Genomic DNA, 18,963 nt, shown 5'->3' with positions numbered 1-18,963 from the left:
TCAGATTTTTCCCAGGATAATGCACTATGGTGTCCATGGATTTACTGACCAAGACATGCACACAGAAGCATCACAATTATCTAATTTGTTAGCTAGAATCATACTGATGTGTGTCAAACCTAGGCAAAATCCACTGTACCATTTCCTTATCTCTTATGTTTTTAATGCTGGCAAGTATATTAATAGTGGTAATTGCAATGATTTTTGGTGCCTTTAATTCAGTCTTAAAGGAGTACTTAAAAAGGCCTAGAGCCATCAAAATACCAGCCAATACCAGAGGGAAAAGAGAAGCTACCATTTAAATACATATTACTACACCACAATCAGCAGTTAGCAAGGAAGACCAGTGCCATCGCCCTTGGTTCAGAACATGAGAATATTCCAGGATTTCTTTCTAGGCAAATTATTCTGGCTTTGTTTCAGCTGGTTGGTTTTCCACCCACCTTCCCCAAAGATGGACATATAACGAAGCAGCAAACTACCTAGCTGATAAGAACACTGCAAATATCTTGTCTGTCTTGGGGTCTCTGACTTCAGCTCTTAATTCCCTCATATAAAATACATAATTCTCTAAATGTCTCCTCCTTTGGCATTTCACTGTACGTTTTTATGCACAAAGCAGTTTAATGCAATGACATAGTCCTTTCCTGTACTCTACCTAGTTACTGGAAAAAAAACCACTCTCACTTCTAATATATGGTAAACTTTAATCAGTATTATCTCCCTGCAGCTGAAACGGCAATACTACAATAAGTAAAGCATTCCATCAGTGGAAAGAGGCAGTGGAAAAAGTAGCAATGACCACTTCAGTGCCTACAAGGCGGCAAGCAATTACAAATGTATTCAGAAATAAAAGTAAGATGAAAATACTTCTGTTTTTATTAAAACATAAAAATGGGGCTACATTCAGAAACTAATAGTAGTTTTCATTAAGAAGGTCTTAAGTGTATTTTTTATGTATAACAGTAGCAGTTTCATAACAATTAATGTTTTGTGAATGTGAAGTACAAAATTGATTCAATTTCTGAACTGTGTTTATAGATAGCATATCCGATGCTATTCTCTGCCTAATGCTGAAGCATCCAACTATCACAGTGAGATAAATTATCAAGAACCTAAGATTAAAAAAGTTAAAGGTTTAGGTTTTTTTCAATACTCCTGTGACAAATAGAAGAAAAAACTATAAGCAAGTATAAATTATATAGCAGAAGTAGGTAGCTCTGACTCATTACTGAGCTGTTTACCTTGGCTCTCAACTTATTGTTTGGATATGTTTTTATTATATACACTCAAATCTGTAACTTAACCTGAAAGAATGTATGTCACTGTGTATCTTGATTTAATTATGACTTCCCCATAATTATTTACTGTCCATTTATACTTCCAAGGTACAAAAGTTAGTTTTAATTGAACCCTACTCCCTAACCACCTTAAGGCACATGTACAGTATTACTAGATATGAAGCCATGTGGAAGAAGAATATTTCTCAGCTACCTTCCAACATTCGTGTCCTGCTCACTCCTGTTACCTCCCTACAGAGCAAGGCCTTTGTGCTATCCAAAAGAAGAACCCAGAGAATGAGTAGGGTTTTGCCTTCAGTCACTCATCAAGAGGCTGCAGTCAATCCTGCAAAACACCTTCCAAAAAGGCCCCTTTCAGCCTGTTGAGAATCCAATAAGGGACAATCTCCTGCCCTGTTACTGCAGATTTTTCTTAGTGTGCTTATACTAACATTTTACTTAAGACCAGGAACGTGCTTTTGAAGTGTTGAATTCCAGTTTTCTCCATTCACCGTCCTTTGATGCCTCGCAGATTTGTCTTGGAGAACTCTGAATTCTGCTTGGATGAAACTAACCCAGCAGGTACACTACAATTACAGATGAATAATCAGACCACAGGACCAGACTAGAAGTAGTCCAAAGCAAAATCTCTTATACTAGTTGTACATGACTTGCTAATATAGATACAGTCTTATTGACAGCAGTGGCCCTTGCATCAGCCTATGGATCTAAGTGAAACAATCCCAATTTATTATAGATCTGTGATGTTCCAAGATGCTCAAGGAATTATAGAATAATTAAGGTTGTAAGGGACCATGTATCCAAATGCACATTCTGGCCTTTCAAACACAGCAAGTAGTTTAACAGAAGCACTGCTGCAAAAATTGCAGGGCATAAGACAGTAAAAAGAGCCCTATATCACAACAAATTAACCTTAAAATTCAAGAACTGTATCCAAGTCTACTGCAAATGCTCCAGCACATATAATAATTCCTTGAAAAAAGCATGCACCCTTGGAAATGCAAAAGTAGTCCTGTTCAGAGAGAAAAATATTTAAACAACAGTAAAATATGCATTGTTAGAGACATGACCAACAATATATTTTGAATTCCCAACAGGACCATCAAAACTACTAAAGAGAAGTCACTTCACAGGACAAGAATTGCAAAGGATAACAATTACATGCTTATCTTTCAGGAAAAATAACACAAGTCCTTGAGTCCTTCACTGTGTTTCCCTGCTTCCAATGGATAAACAACATTTTTTTTTTTTACTTTGTCCTCTAACACTTCTTTTCCTAGCATATACATTCACATAGCTTATTGTATACAGCCATAAGGACTACTCTGTTTCAACCCCAAAAGTAAGGTCAAAATGCAATTACAGAGCTGGACTGCGCACAAAACAAGCTTTCCATACACAGGACTTCTGCAGACTAAGATATACTCTTAGAACAAAGGAAAAATGGCTTTGCAGTGTCATTGCTACGTTAATTAACAGAGTTGTCCAAGTGTTATGTCAAAACTGGAATCAGTGAGTTGCATAGGTTATACAAGTCAGACTTGAATTTAGCTTAACGAGCAGTATTTTAATAAGCTAGTAAATTGAGGTTCTGAATAATTACCTGTTCCAAGTCTTGAAGGCATTGCTGGCTCGCTTAAATAGATACCCTTCCATAACAATACCGTTGGCTGCATCTACATTGTATTCTAGTTTAGTATCATCACTGGAGTAATCCTAGTATAAAGGAACAAGACAAGAAAAATACATTACAGTTTCAAATGAAACTTCAAATATGGTCAGTATTAATGTCAAAAAGAGTAAACATCCAGGAATAATGTTTTGCTTTCAACACTTATTAGTCAAGCCATGACTCTCAGTCCTTAACAAATTTTTTTAAAAAAGCATTTTTAGGAGATCAGAGGGCTGAAGATTTTTACTTTACCTGCACACAAGGGGAATTTCTTGCTCAGGTATTGGTGACCTCTGTGGCCAAGTAGAGGGTAAACATAACTGACAGAGCATCTGATGCTTCAACTGTCTGCTCAAATGGTCTCACGTATATTCCAAAGAAAAAGGGAGAGTAAGGTAGAGGAAAAGGGGCAATGGGAGTTAGGAGTCAAAACTGAAAACCAATTGCAGCCTGTTGCAGACAACTGTATAAAGCCAGTCGTGCTTTAGCATTTTCTTCAGCTCTGTCATCTTGACAAGTGAGCCTGATCAGAACTTTGAAGACAAGTAACCAAATAAAGATGATACTATCAGTTATCTCTAATTTAAAGCAGTCGAGGTGTGCTGGCAATGATGACAAGAACTTAGCAGTAATTTTTTCTTTATGATCTTGGACAAGAATATGAAGCTAGAAGTAGGACAAGGGAACCTACATTTTAATCAAATTAATAACAAATAATAACAGCTAGTAACGGCGTTACAAGTTTTAGAAAGGTTAACTGCTTCACATCTTCAGCAAAGGTAAAGCAGACTAAGTAGTAATACATGTGGTGATCATTTGCTTTCATATCTCATCTGAAACACCATGGACTCTTCCCAGGGAGCTACAGAGCTCAGGTATTCAGTGAGTGGGAGGCTAACTGCTACTAGGGGTGCATGCAAAAGCACACACAGAATGACATTATTTATCATAAGCTATGTCCAGAGATCAAAATAACATATATACTATTATTTAATTTCACTGTTAGTAAAATATATCCTTAAAGTAGGCACAACATATGGCTTGCTCCCCTTAAGCAGGGAAGAAGAGACACATCACTGAAAATTAAGTTTCAGAACATAGAAACCCAGGCTAAATACTGAAGATGCAGGACATTTCAGAATATCGCTCCCCCATACCTTCAGCAGGTACTTTTTATAAATTGCAAACATCAGCTTTGTGTGAAAAGTGTGTCAGTAAATCTCTGTTTTGTACTTTGCTCTTTAGGAATTTCTCTATAAATAGGGGAAAGGAGGCTATATATAAAAAATCTGCTTCAAAACCAATACCATTAGCCCTATGTAATATTGCAGCCTGCATACAACTTTTCTGCTACACACAATGTTTACTCTTATACATGCAGATCATTTGGTCCAATGCAAGGTTAAACAAACAAGACAGTGAAGTGGTTACAAATGTCAAAATGGGCACTTTATACTCCCAAGCCAGCACAGCACCAAATTCCGTAAGATTACTCAGTGTTTTCAGCTATTATCAATCTGAATAATTAACTAAATTTGAAATGTTAAATCTAGATTTTTATTAATTCACTGGCAGAAGATCAGTGCAAAAGAAAGAATCCCAAAAGAAAATGGAACTGCCGTATCACTACCATATACTCATCTGAATAAACATACAGGTTGCAAATAAAAGCTTCTCAAAAAATCACAAATTCATGCATTATTCAGCATTTAATAATTTTGATTTTCTGCCTGTCTTCTAGACCAAAACATGCTGAACATCAAAGGCTTCATGTAAGCACAAACAGCCAAATATCACAGTACAATTTTAACTTTCACATTCTCAAAGTGTTAGAAGTCCTTTTTGGTTTTTTCTTGTCCCCTCCAGGAAAAAAAAAAAAAAAAAAAAGAGAAAACCCCTTTAGACACAGACTTACTGATGTCACATTCCCACCCTCCCCAAAAAACTGATATATTACTCTAACTTACCAGCTCCCAAACATAATGAAACCTGCTAAAGATTTGCATCTTTCTGCCTCAGTGATGGCTGCAACTCCTTGTCTAGTTAAAGACAACATACAATCCCTCAGTCTTTTCTGAGTGCAAACTACTATGTAATCACATTTTCCTCCAGGTTTGGAGAACTGCTGCAGAAAAAGCAGCTGTCTTTTCCAATAGATCTACATCTAGATTTACACTTTGAAGAAGCATGACAGGAAAACTCCTTTGGATCATTTATCATGCTACACTCTCAGTCCAAATTGTCTAAAATACTGAGTCTTCCTCATGAAGTGCATTTAGTGTCATTTTTAATGGCTTTCCTGATTGTCTTCCACCTTTATAGAACAGATAAAGACACAAGAGTGTACAGACAAATGTTTAATATTTTCCTAACTATTGACTACCAACTGGGGGGTAAGGAAGTAAAGCTTCCACATGTTTTATCCATAAAACTTCATTGATAAATTTGTGGTCAGGAAAAACATAAACAAAACCCCACACACTTCATTTCGATTAAAAGGATAAAAGTAGAAAAAGGAACTAGATAAACTGTGTCTGATCTTACAGTCTCTGTTATTTTATAATTAAAGAATAGGAGAAAAGCAGTCACATTATAGTTTATTTTTATCTTGGCTCATGGAAAAGTTTAGTGAATCACAAAAAATAATCAGGGGGTGGAGAGAAATCCGTATCTTTCCAGTGTCCTGCATAAGAGAATCACATGTTAATAAACCAAATCACGATGTGATTCAGAATTTTGTATTCCTTAAGCAAACATGCAACTGGTAAAGACTGAATTTTAAATGTAATTTATTTGCTAATTAGGTGTCAGTTAGGACTAAACTACATTTAACCTAAACAGGACTAAGAAGATTAAGCCAGTATTATGAAAGTTACACTGAAGTGCTATATTGCACATTTCATCCAGATTTGAAGAAAGAAACGTCTATGGCTTCTGTTCTGATACACTTTTTTCAAGGTTGGCCAGCTACTGGAAGAGAAACATGTAGAAGTGGGTTTTATATGTTAAGCATGCAGTGTGCTTTCATGCCTTTTTTTTTTTTTTTGCCTCTTTTTCTTCAAATGTCCATGAGGGATAGAAAACCAGCTGGCAATGGAAAAACAACTTCAATTTCCACAATTAATACTAATCTAGTGGGTCACAAAATACTTACTGTTCTTGATAGTGTTTCAGTGAATAAATTGGTAAGTTCGTATTAAAATGTATCACACATACTAGATTCATTTCATAACTTGCATGTTTCCTGTTTCTCTACCTAAAATTTTCTTGTTAACAAAACAAACACCATATTTTTCAATATGAAGATTGCTAGCAGGTCATTAAAGCTATTCAAGCTATTTTACCAGTAAATCTTAGGGAGTGTGAGTATCAGCATTTTAACAATGAATATGTATTAAATATGTTTTTTACTTTAGAGGAGCAGAATTTTAAAAGTTTTTAAAAGAGGCAGTAAGTGGGGGAGCATAAGTACCAAGAAAAACACTAATCTCAAAAGTTACTCCAGCATATACTAAACAGAAGACACTAACTGTGCAACTCCCCATTTTGAAAGTTGCTTCCATTCCCATTCCATCCCATTGGCAAAAAATGTTTGTCATGCTTCAGTTGAAAGTCCCTTGAGGAAGGGCTTAAAACAACAACAGTCACAAGTAACAAGGTTTACAGTCAAAGACAAAGTGAAAGAAGGCAAGATAGTCATTGAGCCTACATGTCACATGAAATACTGGCACATCTTTGTTTGAGACAGGAATTAGTTTGCATCACTTCTCAACAGCAGCTCTGGTTTATGCCTGCTTTGTGACTGTGGTAGTATCTCGTTTCCTATCACCTTGTTTACACAAGTTGTCAAAAATTTTCAAATCATTCTCACTCCAGCTGTTTCCTGAGCAGTTCTTCAGATGCAGATTTTTTCTTTTAAATGAAAACGGGATTTGAATGCAACAAAAATTATTTGAAGTTCAATGCAAATGTTTTTCCTGTATCATTTCCCCCATTTTAGAATAAAATATTAGCTCTGTCACAAAACCAAAAAGCCATAATACTGTTTACAAGTCCGACCAATTTTTAAATTTTTTAATTCAACACATTACTACTAGAGTGGGCTGCAAACTGCTCAGAAAACAAGACTTACAACTCTTAAGTGGTACTGACACTGTGACAACTCTTTTGATATGAATCTTTCCCTACAAAAATATATTGCAAAAAGTTCCCAGAAAGATAACTTTTCTATATTAATTCATAGCATGTGTTGCTCCAGATTAATATGGAAAAAAATTTCTGACAGTAAAAAAAAAAATTGTTTCCTGCATATTTGCTGAGTAAAAAGAACACAGAAGTTAAAACAAACAAAAATTAGACATCAGTTCTCTTAAAATAGAAATCAAACCGTAGTGGTAACCAAGCCCTTCCATGACTTTTATATTAGCCTCTCAAACAACAGCCTAATTAAATAGGATGATGATTATAAGCAAAAGTGAGATGAGTTATTTAATTAGTGCAATTATTCTGCATGCATATGCACATATATGCAAAGACACGTAGTGGGTGGGTAGGTGTGTGCACATGTGCACTTACCTATACATTTCAGAAAAGGAACTGTTCTTTATCCACACAATGAAGAAAAGGCATCATTCTGAAGCATTAGATTAAAACTTCAGTGTATTAAACGCATATATATCTCATAGAATATTCAACACAAGAAGCAGAAGTTTCATTAGTTATAAAACAAGGAAGGATTTGGCACTGGAAGATTTGGGAACATAGGCCTAAGAGGCAGCCCAGTGGAAAGCAACATGATAAGCCATGAGAAGAGAACAGAGAACAAGGCTGCCATCCTGGTCAGGTTGACCAGATAACAAATAATGATATAGAGAACAAGATCCAAGGTCTAAGGCAGTTCAAGATTCTGAAATCCTGACTATCTGGAAGCAGACTTGGTCGGAAGGTTGGGAAAAGCAAGTAGGAGGAGACAAAAGACAGCACGATTTGAGTAAGAAACCAAGAAAATTATTTGACAAGCTGTAAGAAGAATCTCCATTAAAGCATGCACTCCAAAGCCTAGACGCATTAATCTAGGCACTATCATCACAAAAATGCATCAAGGACTTCACTGATACAGACAGCAGACCATATATACAACTTAAAACACAGAACTTTAGAGGACAACATACAATACAATCTGACTGCCCTGATTATATTTTAGAGACAGTGTAAAATTGTCATTCAATTAGAAAAAGGAACAATATATAAATAACCTCATTATGATTACCATTTGTACTAGAAACCAAGAACATTTTTATTACACACAGATAGAGCTTATCAGGTTTCATGAAGCTCAGAAGTTTCAATAACCATTGATACTATTAGAAATAGTTTACCTGTAAAGCAGCCTTAAGCAGCATTTGAAGAAAAAACAAAGACTGTAAACACTATTGGCAAGAGCAAAGACCATAATTCATGGTGGCAAGTTATTATTTCTACGGGCAATTAAAATATAATTGCCCATAACTTAGATCCTTCACCAACCACTGCTGTTAACAGTAAAACCCTCAACTACTGCCCACACCTGAAATTAGGCCTATTGAGCCCAAATTAAAATTTGAACATCAATGTTAATTCTGAAGTTCCCTCCTCTTTCCATTTCCCCTCTTTTTTCCCCTTCCTTCCCTGTAGTTATCTCCTGTCTGCCTCCAAACACAGCATATCAGCACTGCCCTAAAATCATCATCATGTCTGCTCCATTTCACACTTACAGCAATCCTAATGCTTCCCACCAACTCCTGCAGGAATGACAGGATGAAGTGACAAAAACATTTTCATCAGCCAAAAATGTTATCTTTTTGCATTAGTATTGACTCCTACACTAAGGCTACCTAAATTATGACCTTCGCATGTTTTCATTCCTGAATTTATGTACTCAGATTTAACTTACATTAGGCTTTTTTTTAAATTTATGCCACCTGAACAGATATTTAAATTGGTATCTAATCCCTTTCAAAAGTACCTGCAGTATTAGTTCGCTGTCTGTCAGTGGAAATATTTTTAACTTCTATCATTATACCTACAAAACCAATACTGATCTAGAGCTTCTGAAACATCCAAACAGAAGTCATTCCCTCTACAACATGAATTATTTACATTTTGCTGAACAGGCAAAAATAAGAATTATCACACATACAAATCTTCCCAAAACAGCAATTTATCACTTTCAGATTTGTGTATAGTTGAACACCATACATTACATAACCTTTACAAAAGTTTACTTTTGCTCTTTCTATGCAGTAGCAGCTACCACACTACCTCAAAGTGCTGCACTCATATTTGGCACAGTCCAGAAAGTGATACATATGACTATGCAGTATATACACCTCTTCTACAGACACACAGGAAAGATAGCGACTTTTACAACTATATTGAATCAAAGATGTAATAGGAATTAAGAGTTCTTATGAAATGTTGGAGTCCCAGCATTCAAATAAATTCTATTGTCCTATTTATGTTCAGTCAAAACTAAACATAACATTCTACTGTGCAATAGAAAATTAATATCTGCAATCCAACCCTACGCTTAATGATGTGCAAGTCTGTTTCTCTGCACTAAAGACACCATCCCTCACAGTTCCAATGCAGAGATGTACTGCTGGGGAGAGATGCTAGAGATCCAAACATGTGTGTGCAGTCCACCTTTTACATTCTCTCAAGTACCTTTTGTTGAATAGTGGAGTGCTTTTGCTCCATATCTCTCTTCTCCTTTGCAGCATCTACAGCCAACTGATCCAGCTGTAAAGAGAAACAGAAAATTGGATCTTTAGATATCAAGAGAAATTTGGCTCAGTAGATTTCATAATACTGACAAAAAAGAACACATTATGTCTAGACATTGCATGACTTTTGTTTTACTTGCATAGTATAATTACTTCTCTGGTCACAAAGTGTTTACCTTTAATAACTACTGAAGCCCCGCTTAAAGCACTGCACTACCATCCTGAATTAACCTCTATGAAAGGTGTACATTTCTTGTAAGCCTTAGAAGAAACGTTTCAAAGAACAGCATGGTGCCAAGCATATGCGACTCTATACCGCATTGGTGCTCAGTCTCCGAAGAGAATGACTCATGCTTTAGCTGCTCTTGCTGGCTGACTGGCCTATGCAGCAGCACTGGCAGTAGCAGCAAAAACTAGAAGGAGCGAGTGCTACTGATTTTTCTCCTCCACAAAGTGGGGGAACTGCCTCAACCAGGCTTTTGTATTGATAGTTTTGATCATGTCACCAGCAGTATTTGAGCAAGATTCCTTGAAATCTTAGGGAGAACCATTCAAACTGTTTCTAGTTTCAGAAATAACTACAATATGATTTTTGCAAAGAAAAGAGACTATCACAACAGAGAGGATTTAAGTTAGCATCCTTGCAAAGTCTATGATAATAAAGAAGACCCAACCAAAAACTGGCTGCAAGCATGTCTATAGCACTACCATACAAAATTTTTCCTTTTAAAACAAGAAGGGAAAAAAGGCAGGAAATTTAAGATATCCTGTAAAAGAGTAAGGTGGGTTATTGGGGTTTTTTTGGTGGCTTTTTTTTTTTTAAACAGACTTTGATGCCTAAATAAGAAATACGGTGAAGTAGAGGAGCAGATGCTGCCTGAAAGTCCAGTTAGCTTGGTATTTGTGTGACACGCTATGGAACCTGATGAACTCCTTTATCCAGCCTTGTAATACAAGACTTCCATTAACCCCAGTCACAGCACCTTACTGAGTAACAATGCAGATGCAACACTGAACACAGCGGTACAGCCTGCAGTTTTACATCTGTGGGACTGATCTCATTCTACTCCAGGCCTAGAAGGAAGAGACCAGGATCAGTGTGCAACATCAGTTTTCCAGCTGAAGTCAGTCGCATGGCAGAGGGCACAGTATGACTAGCAGAACCTCTAATACACACAAATAGGATTGTCTCCATCCACTCTCATAACCACAAGTGAGAACCCCTGCCAACTCTGGGCATTTTCCCCAGTGTTGTATTTCCTCCTGCTTGAAATGATATAAACAAGAGGAAAAAAAGGACAATAACTGGCTCTTACACTCTTGTGCTAGACAGTCTCCAACAATTAAGAAGCCATCAGATACTTGGAACATCTGGATCCAATTCCATACTCTGTTACTTTTCTTAACTCTCCTCTCCCTGGCTTCTTCTCTGGCTCAAATGGCTATACCAGCACTGTCACACCTTACAGGTATTTGTGAACGTGAACATGAACATGTTAAAGACAGAAGTGTCCATCATATTTATGGAGTTATACGACTTAAAAATTATAGAAGAGCCTCTAAAACAGAGACTGGGCTGACATTGTGCTTCAAGACTGTTTTGCACCAAGAACCCTGGGAAACCTGTTCTTTCGTGATAAAGATGAACAGCCCTTGGACCAGTTCTCAAGACTTTACAGGAATCATGTTTCTTTTAGGAATCTGCACATGGGCCCCAAGAAATTCTTCTTCCTACCCTGCTAGATGAAACAAAGTAGCCACGTTCCAATTAGGGCAATTACCTACAATTTATCCTAAATACAAATGTTTGAGGATACATTTACCACAGCATAAGTACAAAAACAAAGTTCTTAACAGCAGCTCATTTCATCATTTTCTTTTTCACTATCAAGACAGCATTGCATCATTCCAGTTTCCAAGCTCAGACCAGAATTTCTTCTTTTCACTCAGGTGAGCAGCACATCAACTGTCTTAAACAAAAAAGACCAACAGCATACGGCTATCAAGAGCTGTGGCCAATCACACAACTAAACTATCAAAATCCCAGGCATTATACCACTACAGGGTAGTCTTCCAAAAATTAGTTTTTTTCAAAATACCGCATTTACTGGTAAATGCATTTTTATAAACATATGCTATAAAGTGGTATTATCTAGAGGGCTAAGTCAGACTAAAATGTTTAGCAATAGTCATCTCAGAATGAAAACTCAAGTAGGATTTTTTTTTAAACTAGTACCATATTTCACATGAAAAGTGCCAAATACCATAATTTCCATGCAAAAGCTTATATTACACTTGTGTGCCATTGCAGATTCTCCTACAATGATCTGATTCACAAGTAATCCTACCCTGACAAAAAATATCCAGAAAGCAAAATTGCTCCATCCTATTCCATCATGTAAACCAGTTATTTTCAAAATGTGAAACAAGAGAACTAAAAATTGAACTGATTTTAAACAGTATAGTTACAATTTTAATACTTCAGGTGCTGTTAAATCTTTTAATTAAGATCATACACAAAATTTACCTGGGAATGAAAACTCACTTACCAACAGAAAGAATCTCACATTATTTTCAGAAAAATCTAGCAAAGTCCCGTTTTGTTATGTCACAACATGCCTTCTCTCTGACCTGATAAAGGCAGAAGCTTCAACCAATACCAACTGCAAAGCCATTAACTGTTAAACTTTTATAAGCTATTTACAAGTCTGATTCTGTCATGAAAAATATCCATTACTTAAATGCCAAGGTCTGCCACAAAAGAATAATTCAGCAGGTTCTTCAACTTTAGGGTCTTCAGTCTATTTTTGCTCTAACTGCAATGTATTTTAAACATTCTCAGCTTCAGATTTTCTAAATTTAACTCCTTCAGTTGCTATGATACCAGCACCAAAATGAATGTTACACAATGCTCCTTAACAGCTCAAGCAAAAGGATGACCAGCCATTCAAAAATAACCTGGTGTTCCTTGCTCAAATAATCTCAATGAAATGGAAACACTAAAGCCTAGTTAGTAGCATAAGCTACTACCAACTCCCTTCCCCATCCCCTCTTCTGCAGAGGTACAGGACATACATTCTATACTATCAAAATACTACAGCTCAACAATTGCAACCCAAAATGGAATTATGTGAAAGAATAAAAGGCACAACAAAGGACAGATTCGTGCACCTCAATCTTTCAAGTGCTGCTATTACACCAAAACACACAGGGCTGTAGCCGTACAGTCGCTTCCCTTCTTGACAGCAGTGCCAGCCCCAGGAGCCTCTCTCCTCAGCTCCATCACTTGCTTGCCACACACACGCAGAGACACAAACACACACCTCCCATGTGTATGGTTGTACAAGTAATTAAGACCCACAGTAACCTGACTGGGGACTAGTCCTGCAGAAAAATAACTATTTAGACATTTGATTGTTGGGAGTTACTTCCTACCATTCCCAATCTGCTTCACTGCACAGACACAGAAACAGGTTGAGGGGCACAGTTGACAACAGCGCTGTGGGAAGAATAACCAGCTCAGAACAATGTCATTTCTTAGACATTCAATGACACATCTATTTGAGATGAATGCAAATAAATATTTGCTGTCATTTATTTGCTTTTGTATCTGGATAGACACTTAGAATGTTGTGCTGGCTTTGTTTCGTGGATCAGGTTGGGAAGTGGCAACAGAGGGTTTTGTATCAGTGCAGTTGATGCAAGTCCTTAGATAGAGGCAAACAAAAAACCCCAGTGTTGTACAAGTATTTCCAGGCCCATTCAACTTGCACTGAAACAAGTCAAGGCACTGCTGAGTCTTCTTCCTGCACCACAGACAGCTCTTCAGTTGAATACTGCATGTTCTTAATCTATTTCACATAACCATTTTTAGCATCTCCAGTGTGCGGTTGGCTGTGGTCCACCTAACCTTTTCATGAGTCCCTCACTGAAAACCCAGAAGGTGCAATTCTGTGTTCTTAAACAACAAAAGGATTCAATATATGACTCAGTTTTGCACTACTTATTAAAATTAGACTTCTGTTTAACAGTCTAAGTTGCTATCATCAATTTTATTTTTGGCACACTGCATAATTTGTACAGTAAATAATGTATACAAGTAGAAGGAAAAAACCTAATATACTTTTTGTTGTTAAATATATGTATAACATGAGTCATATACAAAAAATTTTAAAAGAAAATAATCCAGTGTCCTGAATACCACAGAGTACCTCAAGCAGCTCTATATGGCTATGTTTAAGTATGCAAATCCTACAGGTAGCAATTTTAGTAAACAGACAACATTCAGTTTCTAGCTATTTTCATTCAAACCACTTAGTGTATTTTTATGCTTTGCCTTTATCACACTACAGTTCCCTTTTTGTTGAATAAATCTATGATGTACTGTATGTACGCATATATCAAATGTTCATCCATTCCAGCATATAGTTATGAACTTCTAAAGTAATTTGTTACCTGTGCACCAAGATCTTTCATGTAGGGCTCAAGTTCACTAAAAAGATCATAGCCTTGATGGAAAAAAGCCAGATGGGCATACATAAATGATAACATCTAGAAGGAAAAAAGTGTATTTTTTTTAAAAAGGATAAATATTTATCAGATATCGCATAAATATATCACTTAACTAATCCACATGAACAAAATACAATTCCAGGGTTAATTTCTGCTCTCTTTTGTCCTGGCAGTTTTACATCAGTCTCTCATAGAGCTTCCAATGTTGTAAATAAACATGTAAGGTAAAAGCAGCAAAGAACAAGCCAAAAATCTCAGAAGTTAGTTAATAGGATTAACCCCATTAACAAAACAAATTTACGTAAGGGCAGAAAATTACTTCTGACTCATGTCACCTGAAACTTTTGTTATCTCCTGTTTAACTAGGACATGCAAAATAGAGAGGAGCTACAGAATATATTTACTAATGATCTGAAACCATAGCCTTTATGAACACAGTGAGAAGACTGTCCAATCTTAAAAAAGAAAACAAGTTGTGAAGATGCAGAGCAGAATGGCAAGCAGCTATAAAGCTGTGATGCAACTGAAGTTTTTGCTATTTAAAGGAATTAAGGAAATTATGGGAGTGCAACTTTAGACCTTTGAAAGAAAAGCACCATTTAATTTGGCAGTCTCCATCTCAGTAAAGACTTTACAGAGATAATATGAAGCAGGAAAGGGAATACAATCAGAAGAACACTAGCATGCAGATATAGCTGTATATTAATTTAGCAGATACCACAGTAAAGCATATTGTATATTTGCTATTACAATATTCTATTTACATTAAAAAATAGAATTTTTGTAGAAAGACCTGAATCCATCTTAGAATAGATTATAAGTAGTACTTATTGTTTATAAATGAGTATAGCAAACCTAGAGAGCAGGATTCTTGTCAAAGTTTGATTTTAACCATGAAACACATACTAGAGTCAACAGCAGTGAAAACCTTAAAGTATTCAAATCTGAACCAAAAGGATTGCCAAAAACAGTTAAGCATCTATGCCCAGTTATAGTAAAGGCCAAACTGACTGTCACCAAAGTGCCAAATGTGCTGGTAAAGTTTTGATGGGTAAAAGGACTAAAATTTTAATATAATGCTTTGCAGTCACATTTTTAATTTCAGGTATATTTAAATATTTTCTATGCAGAAAAAGTATATCTTACCGATTTTAAGATTTCTGCTCTCCTTTTAGACTGAAGAACATTGATCTAGAAAAGAAACAAACAAGCAACTTATTTTATTCTACTTGCAAATTTTCCCCACAGAGGTAAACTTCAAATTACTTCCAAATAATCATACCAAAGCCTAAAACATTGGAAGAACATAACTCAATATCAGACTTCACAAAGCACTTGTTTAAAAGAAGATGCATGCTAGCTTTTGTCATGATATTACAGAGATGCAATCAGAAAATGCTTGTGAAGCTAGAATTTCACAGTGATAGTCACAACTTTCTTATATTAGAAGGGAGAATATAAGACATCACATGCTAGCTAGAAGTAATATAATACACCTCTCAAGCAAGGAAAATTGGTACCCATCTTCAAGAGATTGATTTCAACATATTTCCAACACCCTTTCTGACAGTATGAGCTAACCCAGCCCACCTGCACCACTGCCATCTCTTGCCAGGGGAGAGGAAGGGACTGGGGGCATGTTTATTTTTTCCCTTGGGCTGACATTGTCTAAAGTGTCCCAAAACTGGGATATAGCCCCAGCCTCTGAAACAAGCAGGATGATAATAGCTTCAGTAGGTAACTTTTCATATATATGTGCTTGTATACTTGCACTTCTAAGCTAGCTGAAGTCAGTGACCAATGGCGGTCAGTAAAGACCACCTAAAACGTAAAGAATTCCACATGATATAGAAAAAATAACTTATTTTTCACATTCACCTAGTTTCTCTATCCTCTTTGTCACCTAAGCTTCAAGATTGTCATCCAGAACTATGTTTTTTACTTTAGAAGCCCTATTTAGCAGAAACATGCATGATTTTGTAATTTAACACCTCTATGGCAGTTTAAAATTCCAGCAAAGAAATAAACTTACTGAAGCTATAATCAAAACCAGATTATATTTCTATACGTATATAGTATTTCAGAAAACCTTCTGCAGCAAAAATAATTAAGATTTGTTTGTATGTTTTGCCTCAACTTGCAAGGCAAAGAAGACCAAAGCAAAGGCTTTGAAAGTTTAAAGGCAGTTTAAAGACAAAATAGATACAAAGAGACCATAGTTGTGAAGCTACTTTTCCAGAAGAAAAGAGTCACCCAAGTAGAAAGAATTCCCAAAGCTGAATGAATTTTTGCCTGCATTAATTAAGAGATGCTGAAAAGCATTCCTCTTACTTCCAATCCATCTTTATCACAGGAACTGCACATACTTTGAACAGACTAATTCCAGGAGGCAAACAATCTGCAGTTCAGTGCACACACAGGGAACTGGCCTATAGTAATGACTGTGAGCTTCCCTGCCCCCCTACTATTTAATGTCAGAACAAATAATCAAGTGGTACGTAATTCACATGGCTTTTTAAACATCAAAATGAATTTTGTCCCTAGTGTTCAAAAGGCAGGAGTTCAGTGTTGACCACTGACCTCCATATCTCTGCACGTGCCCGGGCTGATCAGATCGATTTCACTTCACTTTACAGGTAATAAATGCAATTTAAAGAACAGTTAACTAAGCTTTAAATAACTGACTGGACTGTCACAAATCAAGGTGATGATGTCTAACATAAAACTAACATAATTTTGAAGGGTTGTTCTGCGTTTGATCATAGGAGAACCCCAGACCCATTCAGGAGCCCCCAACCCCTCATACCATCCAAGTTGCAATAATGCTGTTTTGCTGTAGTTGTGGGTAACTATGAAACAGATGAACTCTAAGTATCGACATAAAATTTATTATTATTCCACAGGATTCAAAGTAGTAGGACAAAGAACACCTCTAAACACTATAGGAGATCTGCACTGAAAAGCAAAAGAGTAGTTATGTTCTTGATTTCCCCTATGGCACAATGGCAAACACCAAGGCTTCTACACAAGTAGGATTTGTTAAATAAAACCCAAAGCAAACAACTGAATTGTAGTAGTATCCAATATCCTATATCAGAATTATTCAGGTAATTTGTATTTCCAAGGCTAGGTTACAGTTTTTACTTCAAAGATGTGTAAGGAACTACAGCATAGCCACCTCACAAAATACATTTAGCTAAGTATCAGGCAAATACTGCCTTTTCAAAATTAATGTTCAAGTTGAAAATTATACTGTATCATTACAGCAACAGCACTGAATAATGAAGAATTAAGCAAAAAGTAGTAAATTAATTTTGCTCAGATTTCATTTTAAAATGTAATTACTTGCAAAGTTACTCCTTTTTCACTGAATCTCCACAGCTTCTGAGAAGCTTACAATATGAACTTCTAAAGGACGGATCTTCAACTGTATGTAACATGGTTTTGAAAAATAACTTTTATTGCTGCACTTACCTGAAGAACATAATCCAGAGCTATGTGTCGAAAACATTTCCGTGTTGCAGTTAAAATATTGGTTGCTTCCTCTACTTCGTGTTGCTTATTTCTTTGAACTTGGGCATTTTTTACTAAAGCATTCTCTTTTTCTTCACTGACTTTTTCAAACTGTTTTTTTGCATCTTTAAATTTCCTAATATCTCTAAAGAAAAAGGGAAGATTGATAACAAATTAATTCCAAAAATTAACAAATGAAAGAAGTGTTTAAAGATACTGTAGATAGACCATGCTCCTGACTGTTATAGCTAGTTTCTTTGTTTTCATATTCTTCGATAAATGCTTGGATCAAATGGAAATCATACAAAATATGATAGAAACTTCTCTGCCTTTTCTTCTGAGGAAAAAAATAACTTAACTTACTCTTTAACGAAAGACTGAAGCTGTGCTTTAATTGATCTTTGGGTTTGGTCAAACAGGATCTGAAAGAAAAGCATGATTATGTAGGTCAATAACTTAGGGGTACTCATAACTTGTCATTTTAGACATACACATGGTTATCAAGCAGAATTAGATGAGAATTATATTAAACCAATGTGTCTCTAATATAAAAATATAAAACCCTTCAAAGTAATTTTGAAATAAAAAAATAAATAAATAAGGAATAAAATACAAACCCAACACCTTTTGTTAAAGACTGTGGTTAGAGACAAGAGCTCCTGGCAACTTATTCTCTCATCCTGACAATGTAAGACATGCTCACTTTCAGAGAACATGTTTATTATGATTATTAAACAGTCAAGAATATTACTGCACAAATAGCTTTGAAGAAACAACTTTGAACTTGAAGTAACAACTTCTTTTGATTCTTATAGACTTTCACAATTTAACCAACAACTACAAGACAAATGAAACCAGAGAAAGAACATGGCCTAACTTCTGGCAGAAAACCACAGGCTGAAATTAATGCTGAAAACATAACATACATGAGTAATTAGTACCATTTCCTTTACATAATATATTTGTAAAAAAACATCCACTGTTGAACTGCTAAGAAGAATGGCTGTTTCTTTTTCCTAAGATTAAGTGTTCTAAGCCATGCTTCTCAAATTTCTTATGATTGGGGGGGGAGGTGGGAAGAATATAATCTACTCATTCAAATTGTAGAGCTTGAGAAATTTGTTACATTTCCAAGGCCAAAGCATACCTGAATGTTAGACAACCTACATTTTCTCATATGACCCCAGAAATTCTAATTGAG

At 35.9% G+C, this 18,963-nt stretch overlaps 1 protein-coding gene across 2 annotated transcripts in view; it reads right to left on the bottom strand.

Annotated features, from left to right (window-relative positions):
- The window catches only part of ACAP2 (ArfGAP with coiled-coil, ankyrin repeat and PH domains 2), a gene marked incomplete at its 5' end in the record, with an annotated part of 65,548 nt that overhangs the window by 20,284 nt on the left and 26,301 nt on the right, over nt 1-18,963 (bottom strand). For both annotated transcript variants that reach the window (XM_082003656.1, XM_082003657.1), the window contains 6 exons: nt 2,905-3,017; nt 9,679-9,753; nt 14,193-14,288; nt 15,396-15,440; nt 17,724-17,907; nt 18,126-18,184. In XM_082003656.1, the coding sequence (XP_081859782.1) occupies nt 2,905-3,017; nt 9,679-9,753; nt 14,193-14,288; nt 15,396-15,440; nt 17,724-17,907; nt 18,126-18,184 (572 nt within the window). The remainder of the gene's footprint in view (nt 1-2,904; nt 3,018-9,678; nt 9,754-14,192; nt 14,289-15,395; nt 15,441-17,723; nt 17,908-18,125; nt 18,185-18,963) is intronic.

The sequence above is a fragment of the Phaethon aethereus genome (genome assembly GCF_964289735.1).
Source record: "Phaethon aethereus genome assembly, chromosome: 9".
NCBI classification, from domain to species: Eukaryota; Metazoa; Chordata; class Aves; order Phaethontiformes; family Phaethontidae; genus Phaethon; species Phaethon aethereus.
This window is presented reverse-complemented; position numbering and strand designations above follow the sequence as displayed.